At 37.4% G+C, this 12,287-nt stretch overlaps 1 protein-coding gene across 1 annotated transcript in view; it reads right to left on the reverse strand.

The window, feature by feature from the left end:
- Window positions 1-12,287, reverse strand: part of LOC146616502 (inactive dipeptidyl peptidase 10-like) — a 147,382-nt gene that overhangs the window by 36,025 nt on the left and 99,070 nt on the right. The window contains exons 6-7 of the mRNA XM_085373762.1: window positions 3,610-3,662; window positions 3,260-3,341 (exon numbers count right to left, since the gene is read on the reverse strand). Coding sequence (XP_085229888.1) covers window positions 3,260-3,341; window positions 3,610-3,662 — 135 coding nt within the window. The remainder of the gene's footprint in view (window positions 1-3,259; window positions 3,342-3,609; window positions 3,663-12,287) is intronic.

A 12,287-nucleotide genomic window follows, 5' to 3' on the forward strand; every position in this document is an offset into this window, starting at 1 on the left:
CTTTAATGCTGGAGTGGCAGAACATAGGAAATACAAAACTAAACTGGGAAAAGTAAACTAACATACGCAGAGACACAGGGAGATCCACACAACATGAGGGACGACGTCACACTGAACAGAGGGAGATGCAGACAGAAATACACAGAGGGTTAACGAGGGGAGTGGGAACACACGGGGAACACAGGTGACACTGATAATCATAACGAGACAGGGCGGGGTGAACTGAACACTGACGGGAGAGGTGAAACAGGGAGCACAGAGGTTCAGACAGGAGGAGAGAGAGCACGAGTAGAACACCAACATAACAGGCAGGGGAGACACGGAATAAACACGAAAGGGGACGAGGGCTCATAAATACATAGAGGGGCACACAGGGAGACATGAAGGGCAAGGGATCAAAACTAGAAGCCATAGAATAAATCACACAAGTACAATAATACGAAAATCACAAAGAACTAAAAACGCTGGGTCAGGAGACCCAGGACCGTGACACAAATAGGTAAAGGATCACTGCGACTGGTCCATTGATAAAAACACACTCAGAGAGTGGCTCATCTAACACAGATAAATATGGGAGAGCTCATAAGTAATGAAAACTACTTTGTCATTAGCACCATGACACACTGCTGCAGGGCTTCCTGGTGAACAGTTTCCACTGGGGGCAGGTATAAATACTGAGGAAACGAGATAAATATGCTATCGAATGCTTAATTACCTTCCTTGTCTTCACTGGAGAAAATAATGGACTGATTATTCGGTGCATGATGCATGGCACGTTGGAGGCATTACTCACACAGAGAGCTCCAGTCGCCCAACAAGATGTCTTTCAGCAACAGCTTGATTAGTGAAACTGACTTCTCCTCACAATAATTGTTTGGTTTAAGGGTAGTTTGTCTGTTCTCTCAAGTCACAAACAATCTTTATTCAGGATTTTGTTTTGTTTTTTCTCCCTGCTGAGCAAAGAAAAATTTCAAACCTTTGTGCATGCATAAAGGCCTGGGCTCCATCTCATTCTGTTCACAGATCTTTGAGTTCTTTTGCTGATCACTTTCTCCACTGATTGCATCATCGTGTGATGTATAAAATATCAAAAACTAGTTTATATTCTGGTCCTGATGGTTTAGGATTTGAATGCTTGGTTAATAGATTCGAGTTTGGGTTTCTGTATTCCAGTATTTGAAGCATTGGCTGTTATTTTTTTGAGGGTTAATTCTTGTGTTGATTATATTTTGGATCTTTGTCCTAATCTTATGTCTTAACCCTGTAAAACATGATTCATGAAATAATAAGAAGATTTACATCACTCTTGCCTGTCCAGTGTTCTTCTATATTTTATTTTGTGTGAGTTTCCTTCTCTTTGTGACCACTTCCTGCTTTGCTTTGATAGTTTGCTGCTGTCTCTCGTGTTTGACTTTTACTTTTTCCCTGCTATTGTCTTGATTATCTTCAACCATGCCTGCTTTCCTTCCAGATTCTCACTCGGTCCTCCTCAGTGTGTGCGTATGTGTGTGTATAATGCTATCCTTCCCTTTAGTCCAGGTCTTTATTTCTGTCCATCTGTGAAGCATCTGTGTCCTTCCCATGGTGCTCGATACTTTGCATTATTTAGTGTGTGGGTTTGGATTTCTAGTTTTTTTTTTCTTTTTCTTTTGTTTTCTTTTTTTTGTTTTTTTGCATTCTGAACTGAATAGCTTTTATTGCATCTTTGAATCCACAAATATTAACAGTTTGACCCTCTGAGATCTATGTCATCATTAGTAATAATCATAACTATATACATTTGAAGAAGGCAAAATTGACTTGTTGGGAAAAATGTTAAAAAATGTTAGTTAGCTTTTGATATAAATAAATAAATACAAAAATAAACACCAAAATACTAAATATTTTGATTGCACTGGGGCTAGACTTCACAGAGAAAAATGAGAAAAACAAGCCAATTACAGTGTTTTTTTTTTCCTATAATGACTTATCGAAACTTTGACTTCATAATGATCTAAAAGCAACAATTCTAAATGGAGATGCAAAAAAAAATCTTTTTCATTTCTGATTGAAAATGAATGACATTATGTTTGCTTTTGCTTTTTTAGCTTGACAATTGATTTGTGTCTCAATTATTTCTAAATGCCTGAAGCCTAAAGCAATGTTAAGAAATTCATGATGGGATGGGATATAGCTCATTTGCAGTCTGGGTGGTCACTGGAAAAGCTTAAACTTGTATATCAAATTACATTTTATATAGTTTATGATTTCTGACTCTTCAAGGATGATTTATTTATGCATTGTTTTTCATATCCAGAGGCAGGATTTTATTGTGAATATTTTGCATGCATTTGTTTAACTGTAATATTTATGAGATGAAAAGAATTATGGGCTGGAATGATCTGTGCTGCAATGGCTGAGGAAGAGATGCATACCAAATAAATGCAGTGTGATAAGTTACATTTAACGGGTTGCAATCAGTGGTTAAATAGATGTTGAATAATGGATTGGTTTTGAATGTGTCCAGTTTGAAGCCTTTGCTTTGCTTTGCTTATCTTTCCTTGTCCATACTTTTATCTTGCTGTCATTCTGATACAAGTTCATCTTGGTTTCATTTCTCCAAGGATTGTTTTCTCTTTCTGAACTCTGCAGGCTCTTTCAGATGTTCTCTGGCACATTCTAATCTTGCCTTATTGTTTCTGAGTTTATCCGGTGTTTTGGAGCCTTTTGTATTTCCATTCATAAAAGTATCTCTGGACTGTAGACAGAAAACGATGCACAAGAATGTTCTTCACTCAGTTAGATGTTGTGAAGGGGTCCTTGTTGTGTCCATTTCTTGTTTTAAAGAATGAACCAGATTCTTGATTTTATCTCTGTGACAGATTTGTTTAAAGTTTCTTTGTCCCAGTGATTGCATCTCTAACTTGCCTTGACATTCCTGTGGACCTCATATTGAGAGCTTCAGTGAATAACAAAACTGCTCATCAATCAGTTATTCAGTCTTTTTTGAGCCTCTGAAAGTGTGGGGCTGTGTATAAAACCCTTTAACAACAGTTTTACATCAACATTACATTTTAAATTTTTGGTGGACTTCAGGAAGAACAGCTTTGCTTTAGCTAATGTGACAACCTATAAACCAAGCATCCAGGAAAGCCTATGGAAACCAAGGGAATAAATCCTGAGGTAAACTAACCACTGAATCAATAAAAGCTTAAGAATATAATTCAAGCATGGTTGTTTTAAGATTTAGTGACCTTTATAAAGCTCTACAGTCACTTACCAGTTGTTGACCCCGAACACCCCATGAAGCAAACTGGAGCACTGAGTCAGACACCTCTGGAGGATTGAGCTCCCGCACCTCCCTGATGTAATGGTAATGATAAAAGTATCACAAAATCAGTCTAGCAATCACTGACACACTGTCATTGAAATCTCAGTGAGGTGAACATTAGCTCTGCACTATCAGTTTAACTTTTAACCTATATTATATAAGATTATATTCATCTGTTAAAGATAGCATGTTGACATTTTTGTCCTAAGATGTGTGACACTGGTGCTCTTAAAGGATGGTCAACTGAAAAAGAAATCATCCCATTATATTATTTAGGATTTATTTCTATGTTTCCTTACCTTGTGTATAGATTGTAGAGGAGGTATGATGCCAGGAAAGAGTGCTGGTAGACCTAAAAATAAAACACACAAACAAAAAATTTTTTCAGCAAATGTCAGCAAATTCACATTCTGAGACTAATGTAGAAAACACACCACAAAATATTTTTGACATTTTTCATGGTATTTTAGTCGTCTTTATTCTCTTGGAGACTGCTAATAACAGTGTGATATGCTGTTTATGTGCAAATAAGACACACATGCAACCATTTCAATTTGGTGAGGAAACTATAGTCTCCAATGGGATATGGCAGCTGAACTGTTGATTGCAGGGTAGTGCTTTAGTTCTTTTAATTGGTAATTCTGCTTTCATTCACAAAAGAGAACACAAGTTAATGAAACATTTTGGCTTTCTATTGAAGCAAGAGAGAAGTCTGAATGTACTAGAATTTTTTTCACGTAAAATGCTGCTAATTTTGTTTTCCAAGGGTTGACAACTAGTTATTGTTTATATAAAGGATATAGCTGCAGTTTAAAAAAATTATTTACTTTTCATCAGTGTGCTTCTGCTTCATCTGTAGACCTGTGATACTTGTGCAGCCTCAAATTCTCTGTATTTAATTGGACAGTGACAGGAATAACACAGGATGGTTTCCAGTTTTAGATAAATTACAGTGAAATGGTAACAATGCTTTACTCTTCTGTCATAGAACCTATGATGAGAGTACTTTATCACACATGCAGCTGACACTCTGGGGCAACAGCTGTGATTGGATTGCATTAGTGGCACTTAAGCCTGACAATTGCCATTTAAAAAAATATGAAAACAACAAATTGGTCTCTGGAATAGATTTGTATTGAAGTAATCTGATACGTCTAGTAAATAAAAACTTAAAATCTGACAAAAACTAAGAGAGGATGGAAAACTGAGGAAATATTTGAAAGCAGTGAGAGTAAACCGAAACAAGAAGGTTACAAACTGAATAACTGAAGAATGAACTTTGATTGACTGATTGATTGATAATACTTTATTCATCCCGAGGGAAATGAATGATTTGATTTGATGTTTCTTTGATGATTTTGGGGACCGAAGACTTGCACTTATAGTACTTCTATACATTTTACAGTTTATAAATAAGTAGACATATTCCACACATGATTTATCCACAAGGATAAAGATTAGGTTATAGTGGATGTATTGGTCAAATACAGGACATTCCCTCAGCATAATCATCAGAATCATCAACTAATAATAAACAACACAAAAAGCTGTAAATATTATATTATATTATATTATATTATATTATATTATATTATATTATATTATAGTGATATCTTTTCCTGTCTAGTTTGCACTTTAGTTTTGGGTGCCTGTTATAGCCAACTTTGTATTTTGTATTTTGAGTGTTTATTTAGCTTCAGCTTCTATTTTTCTCTCTCATATTTAGTTTTCTCACAGTCTCCGTGTTTAGTGTAAATCTTCTTGTATGCATGTTTAGCTTTATGTCTTTTAGGTTTTTCTGGTTTTACTTTGATCAAGACTTTATCTAGTGTGGTTGCTTTCCTGTATCCAGTACTCCAAGCGCCCATTGTCATTGTGTTTGTTATATAATCTTGAGTGTTTGGTGGCATGTTCTTGTAAATTGCTTTTCCTGGTATCTTTTATGTCTCTGACTGTGTCTTTTGACTGTGTCTTTTGACTGTGTAATTATTGCTGGGGATTTTAACATTCATGTGGACAACCCTCAGGACAAAGGGACTAAAGACCTGAGTAACACTCTGGGCAACTTTGGGCTGACTCAGCATGTAACAGAGGCCACACATAATAGAGGACACACTCTTGACCTACTGATCTCCAAAGGCCTGAGCATTTCAAAGGTTACTGTGTCTGATGTGGGCCTGTCTGATCATTACTGTGTTTTCTTTGAAAGTAAAATCTCAGCCCACACAAATATATCAACAACAGTGATCACAAAACGGTGTATAACTGAACACAGTAGTGCAATTTTTAACCAGGTCTTCCCATTAACACCTGACCTGCCCAGAGGGTCAGTCAATGAGCTCGTCAATAGCTTCAATGCTAACATGTTAAATGTAATGGACACTATTGCTCCCATTAAGGTGAAGGTTATCTCTGGAAGGAAAAAGTCTCCATGGAGAAACTCCACACTGGTGAAAAATGAAAAAAGAGAGTGTAGGAAAGCTGAGCGCAGATGGAGAAAAACAAACCTCCAGGTTCATTATGACATTTATAAAGAGAAACTTCACAATTATAATTTACAACTGAGGAATGCAAGGAGGTCCTACTTCTCTGACATCATCACTAAAAACAGCCATAATGCTTGGGTCTTATTTTCTACAGTTGACAGGCTAACAAACCCTCCTGTGTCAGTGGCAGCTGAACTTCATTCGACCATGGCCTGCAATGACTTTGCCAAATTCTTCACTGAAAAAATCCAAAAAATTAGACAAGCAATTGGTACATCAACAGCAGATCCAGGATATGTACTGTGTCCACCAAAAAACTGTTTAAACACCATGAAACAGTTTCAACCTATTAACAGCAAAGACCTGGAGGACATCTTAGGTCAACTGAACTCCTCCTCCTGCTGTTTAGATGTCCTGCCAACAAGTTTTTTCAAAAAGGTCTCAAAGACTTTAGAGTCAGACCTGTTACAGATCGTCAACTTTTCTTTATTATCAGGTGTGTTTCCAGAATCACTAAAAACTGCTGTAATCAAACCTATACTGAAAAAGGACAATCTTGACAAGACACAAATGAACAACTACAGGCCGATCTCAAATCTCCCGTTTTTAAGTAAGATCATTGAAAAAGCAGTTTCTCAACAGCTCAGTTACTTCTTAAAACAGAATAATTGCTACGATGCCTTCCAGTCAGGTTTTAGACAGAACCACAGCACTGAAACCGCTCTGACCAAAGTGTTTAATGACATATGTCTGAATACAGACAGTGGAAAAATGTCAGTCCTAGTTTTACTGGATCTCAGTGCAGCATTTGATACAGTTGACCACAACATATTACTCAAACGACTGGAGAACTGGACAGGTCTTTCAGGAACTGTACTAAACTGGTTCAAAACATACGTAGAAAACAGGAAATACTTTGTATCAATAGGTAACTTCACATCTGAGCAGACAAGTATCACATGTGGAGTTCCCCAAGGTTCCATCTTGGGACCCCTTCTGTTTAACATCTACATGCTCCCACTGGCACAGATTATAAACAACAACAAAATAAACTATCACAGCTATGCAGATGACACACAAATATATATCACAATGTCACCAGGAGACCGAGGCCCTGTACAGGCTCTTGGTAAATGCATTGAGGAAATCAATGACTGGTTGTACCACAATTTTCTCCAGCTAAACAAAAACAAAACTGAGGTAATAGTCTTTGGCACCAAAGAAAAACGATTACAGGTCACCAGAGAACTTCAATCTATACATCTAAAAACCACAAACCAGGCGAGAAATTTGGGTGTAGTGATGGATGCAGACCTAAACTTAGAAAAACACATTAAGACAATAACAAAGTCAGCTTACTATCACCTCAAGAATATATCAAGGATAAAAGATCTGATGTCTCAACAGGACCTGGAAAAACTAGTCCATGCATTCATCTTTAGTAGGCTTGATTACTGTAACAGCATCTTTACAGGTCTACCTAAAAAATCAGTCAGACAACTACAGCTCATTCAGAACTCTGCTGCTCGAGTCCTCACTAAGACCAAAAAAGTGGACCACATCAGTCCAGCTCTGAGGTCCTTACACTGGCTGCCTGTCCGTCAGAGGATAGACTTTAAAGTTCTGATGCTGGCCTATAAAGCTCTGAATGGTTTAGGACCAAAATACATCAATGACCTCCTGACCCAGTATGAACCATCCAGATCCCTCAGGTCATCTGGATCCGGTCTTTTATCAGTTCCCAGAGTCAGAACCAGACACGGAGAAGCTGCATTCAGCTTTTATGCTCCTTATATCTGGAACAAACTCCCAGAAAGCCTCAGATCAGCTGAAACACTCAGTTTATTTAAATCCAGGTTGAAGACTCACCTGTTCTCAGCTGCATTTGAATAAAGCACCAAATCCACACTTTAAGCTTAAATTTCAAAACTTACATTTAACTACTGATTTTATCTACTGTTCTGATTTTATCTGTTCTGATTTTATATACTGTTGTTTGTTTGTTTGTTTGTTTGTTAATTAGTTAGTTAGTTTATTTGCTTGTTTTAATCAATTTGAAATCATGCTTTTTATTTGTTCTTGTTTCTAATGTCTCTGTAAAGCACTTTGAATCACCTTGTTGTTGAATTGTGCTATACAAATAAACTTGCCTTGCCTTGCCTTGCCTTGCCTCTGTTTGGACTTTTTGGATCATGTTTGAAACTTGTTTGAAACTTTGATCAGCCCGACTTTCCTTTTGTTTGATATTATACCTGCAATATTCGGCAATTGGGTCCTTTGTCTACAGTCTATGCACAAACTGACAGCTTGTCCTCACAAAGCAATAGCGTTGTCCTATGATGATAGCACATGACAGAAGTTGTTAGTACATGTTTTGAATCTGCTTTTCTGCTTTGTGGTACAGTAGTAATGGTGCTAGAGAGTATCCTAGCCCTCTGTGTGACATTAGTCATTAGTCTGCGAAGTTTAACTAAAATGCTGTAAGCAAAACAATAGTCCGTTTCCCACAATGTATACTATAAATACTACTTGATTTCCCATTTAAAGGTTTCAGATATATAGTTGTGCAAGACAATTCTGCCATTACAAATATAAATGTGTCAGAATGTAATGTGTGAATAATCTTTAATTGATCATTTATAATCAAAGATAACAAAAGGATAAAGCACAGCCCTCTCAGGAATAATACTCAATTGATAATAATAATATATGCATTTGAAAATCAGAAATATTTTTCACTTTTCAGTGCTCCACAATTCAGCATTTTAGAAATGACCAGAGAAAATCCACTCACAGAGCATTTTATTTCGGATTCACTGAGATAATGGTCCAATACTGCAGTGTCTCGGCATGCTAATCAGTTGCAGCATTAGCATAACAATATTAGAGTATGCACACCCAAGGGGTGATAAATGCTGTAGAGCTCCTCCATTCCCTGCAGTAAAAGCTCAGTTATATGGAGCCACCAGCCTTCACTCTTAATTTGGACTTTCCTCTTCTCTTTACCAAAGAGAATTCCCCAAGAAGGAAAAAAGAAGCTTCCCCTTCTTCAAAAAAGACGTCAGCATCATTCAGGAGACGCCCCTCATAGGTGACAGCTCTGTGATGACTCCCTGATAAGACTGTCAGCCAGGGGTGACACATGAGTTGGGAGGATGTTTGGAGAGACTGTTTCAGACAGCAGGGAGGTGTTTGAATGTGCTGTGTGGTAGTGTCTTCTCAGCAGACTGGGGTTACTTGCCACTTGTGAATAATTCGTTTTAGCTGTCTTAGAATATCGCAGTAGTAGAGTCTACTGCTCAATCAAGACTAACAAAAAGCATAAAAAATTAACTGATGCTTTTCTCATACCTGAGTCATCCTGATGCTGTCACAACTTGTGTATCTGATACTGGTACATTAATATGGTTTGCAGAGACATGAGGAAAATGTCTTGGAAATTAAAAATTAAAAAGATGTATAAAATGTTCAAAATATCAGTTCTTACATGCTGTGGAAAGCCCACAAATGTATTTTAGAAGATATTGAGTGTGCAAAATCGAACAATCTGTGCAGTTTTTTCCTTTTTTTAATTTCCAGTATGACTGGTGTATTTTAACCTTGTGATTGATTTTTTTTTTGGGAGTTGATCCATCCATTGGTGAGGTCTAACTATTTTGAAAGGCCTGAAAGGGTCAGGCAGGGTGGAGGCTTTTGGAGCACAGTGACCTGATCGCCTTCTCTTTGGCGTCTTCTGTTTTTGCCTCTATGAAAGGCCTCAAGGACGATCTGGCTGCTTGTTAAAAGCAGAGAAACACTATGCTCCTTTATCTGAAAGGTAGATCTAGGAGAGACAGGAAAAACCTAACATTTCAGGAGGAATGTCAGCTTTAACTAAAGTCTAAAGTTGGCTTGATTAAGGCAGCAGTTATTTTGAACAAATTACATTTTCACTCCAATTTGTGCAAAACTATTTTTTTTTCTTCTCCTTTTTGGTAGCTTTGTTAGATGGTAAATAACAAAGTAGCACAGTGCCCTCCAACTGCCACAGGCATTTGCATTGTAATCATTAAAATTCTTTTTAAAAACTCTCAAGCAAGGGTTAAGCAACTATATTGAAAAAAATCTAGACTGCCAATTCTCATTTGCAGTATAGTTCACATGGTGGCTTCTGAACAGCTGTGCTACTAAAAACACCATCAAAACACAATCACTAATCAGACGAGCTTGTAGGTTTTTATAAACGTGCTAACAAAGACCATGCGACAAGAAAGACAGTTCGGTTTTTCTCCATGATGATAGACGTTCATTTGTAGTTCTGAGATGTACTGAGCCATTTTTACTATTGATTTGAAAGTAACAAGTGCGGAAAAGACAAATGAGGCTCATCAAATGCATTTCTGCATAGTTTCAGAGATCAACTTTCCTCAATGCTTTTGCTAATGGACGACTGCGGTAATTAGCACTCTTTGCTCACTACACTTCATTAACATGCACGTCCTAATGAAAAGCAATCGATACTCTGCAAAAATCACCAGCTCAAAAAGTAAATGTACCAGTACAAGTTCTGACAAATGTCCTTTTTTAATGTCAGAAGGCTGCTGACCGTTAAAAAAAACAAAAAAAAATGGGCAGAAATCTATGGAAACCTTTGACGCAGCAGTATAGTACAGCAGAGAGAGAGAGAGTATGATTATGATAAATTCACGAGACAACTGGAGACAGTGGTGCGGGGGCATGCCATTACTCTCCATAGATTCAGGCTGTCACTTTCATGATGAACACATCTACTCCGTCCATCTCAGGAGGAGATAGCACCTCTAAATCTCTGTGTCAGTCCCATCAAGCACACAGAGCTCATTATGAAGCCTGCTTAGTTCACCGACACCAAGATGTTCCTGCAGCCTACAGAATGGAAGAGTGGGGAAAGACACGTAAGGTGATTTGCAACAAGCAATTTCACTGCTTTTGAATGCAGGCACAGCATTAGTTTTCCGGTGCGATAAATGAACAGTGTTCCATTTTCTATTATAACTTCTTGCAAGCACCATAAAAGATTCACACAGTTTCTTCTGCATAACAAAGTCACAGCTGCTCTTCTTTTCTAAAAGAAGAAACCAACAGGAACTGTGGAGAAAAGACTGTTTGATGGGCTCAGGTGCACTCTGCTGCTAACAGTAAGCACTATTTTAATCACAAAATGTTCCCTGTTTATTGTGTTATGCACTTGTTTTTGCCAGTTTGCTGTCAGAGTGGAACTGCAGTCCTCCAGAGATGAAGTGAGATCAGACAAATGGAAATTTGAATTATGGATTTGTTTGTGGAAAAAATTGAAATTTTCCACATCAATGCTGATTTTTAACCAGATAATTGCTTTATAAGCATATTATTATATTAATCTGAACTCATTTAAAGATTCATGAATAGCATTATCATACAGTGTTCCTCAGAGTGTATTATTTACACCATGAAATATGATCTCTGCTTTAATGATAATGTTAAAAGATGTAAAAAACATTATTTAAATTTGATTAGGAGCTCCACCTGCTGCTGCATTAAGTGCTTCCATTGTCATGGTATCACTGACTGAGTTAACAGGAACGAGTTACCTAGTAAATATGAGGTAAAATTTTATGTATTATTGGGGAGCTACCTGGAAATCTCATTACCGTTATCATTATAGCGGCTAGTAACTAAACTCAGGAAGAGAATACATTGTATATAGATGTTGGTAACAGGGGAGGAACTTTCTAGAACTTGATGCCTAAATTTGTAGGAAGTAATTAAACAAGAGTTACTAACCTGGTCACAAGTATACAGTGCTTGTATTTCCATTCCATTCCAGATCTGCCTTCTTATTACAGTAGTAATTGCATAACAAGATGCTATTATTTACATATATTTATGAAGCAAATAGTTATTCAGAGGCTGTGAAAGGAAGGGTTGCCATCATTTTTTGGTATCAGCAGAGCGAAATGTGCGTTGGAGATAAACTGCTGAGCAGAAACAAAAAAATCTAAGCATCCAAAAGAATATAGTACATAATCAGTCAATAAGCAATACTGCATACATGCAGTATTGCACATGCTTGCAGTCACTATACTAAACAGCAGAGTCAAACATACACTGGCACGTTTGTTTGTTGCAGTTATGGACTGAGTGTTGAGGGGGTGTTTGCATCTGTATTCACAGTGAAGGACATGTGGTAGTTGGACATTATTCCTCTCACCTCAAATGATAATGTTTTCCTTATATATCGGGTGTTGCTTGACTCTTCATGTGAGGTGGCAGACCTGCACCTTTAACTGAGCTGACAGGTTGCCAGAACATGCTGAGAGTGTTGATTTTTTTTCCTTTTCACCCCTTTCTATTTTTACTTTCTCTTGCTGGTTAGTTTTAGGCACTAAAATGATTTGGAGAGGGTAGGTAATGATTGCTCTTTGGGTTAAGTGTGCCCGTCCCAATGTGCCATTACACTATGTTTTGTGGTGTGTCAAGCACCACTGTAAGAC

This window comes from Diplotaxodon limnothrissa, linkage group LG16, assembly GCF_057381915.1.
Source record: "Diplotaxodon limnothrissa isolate DT_005_m linkage group LG16, D_limnothrissa_male_GT1.1, whole genome shotgun sequence".
In the NCBI taxonomy this organism is placed as follows: domain Eukaryota; kingdom Metazoa; phylum Chordata; class Actinopteri; order Cichliformes; family Cichlidae; genus Diplotaxodon; species Diplotaxodon limnothrissa.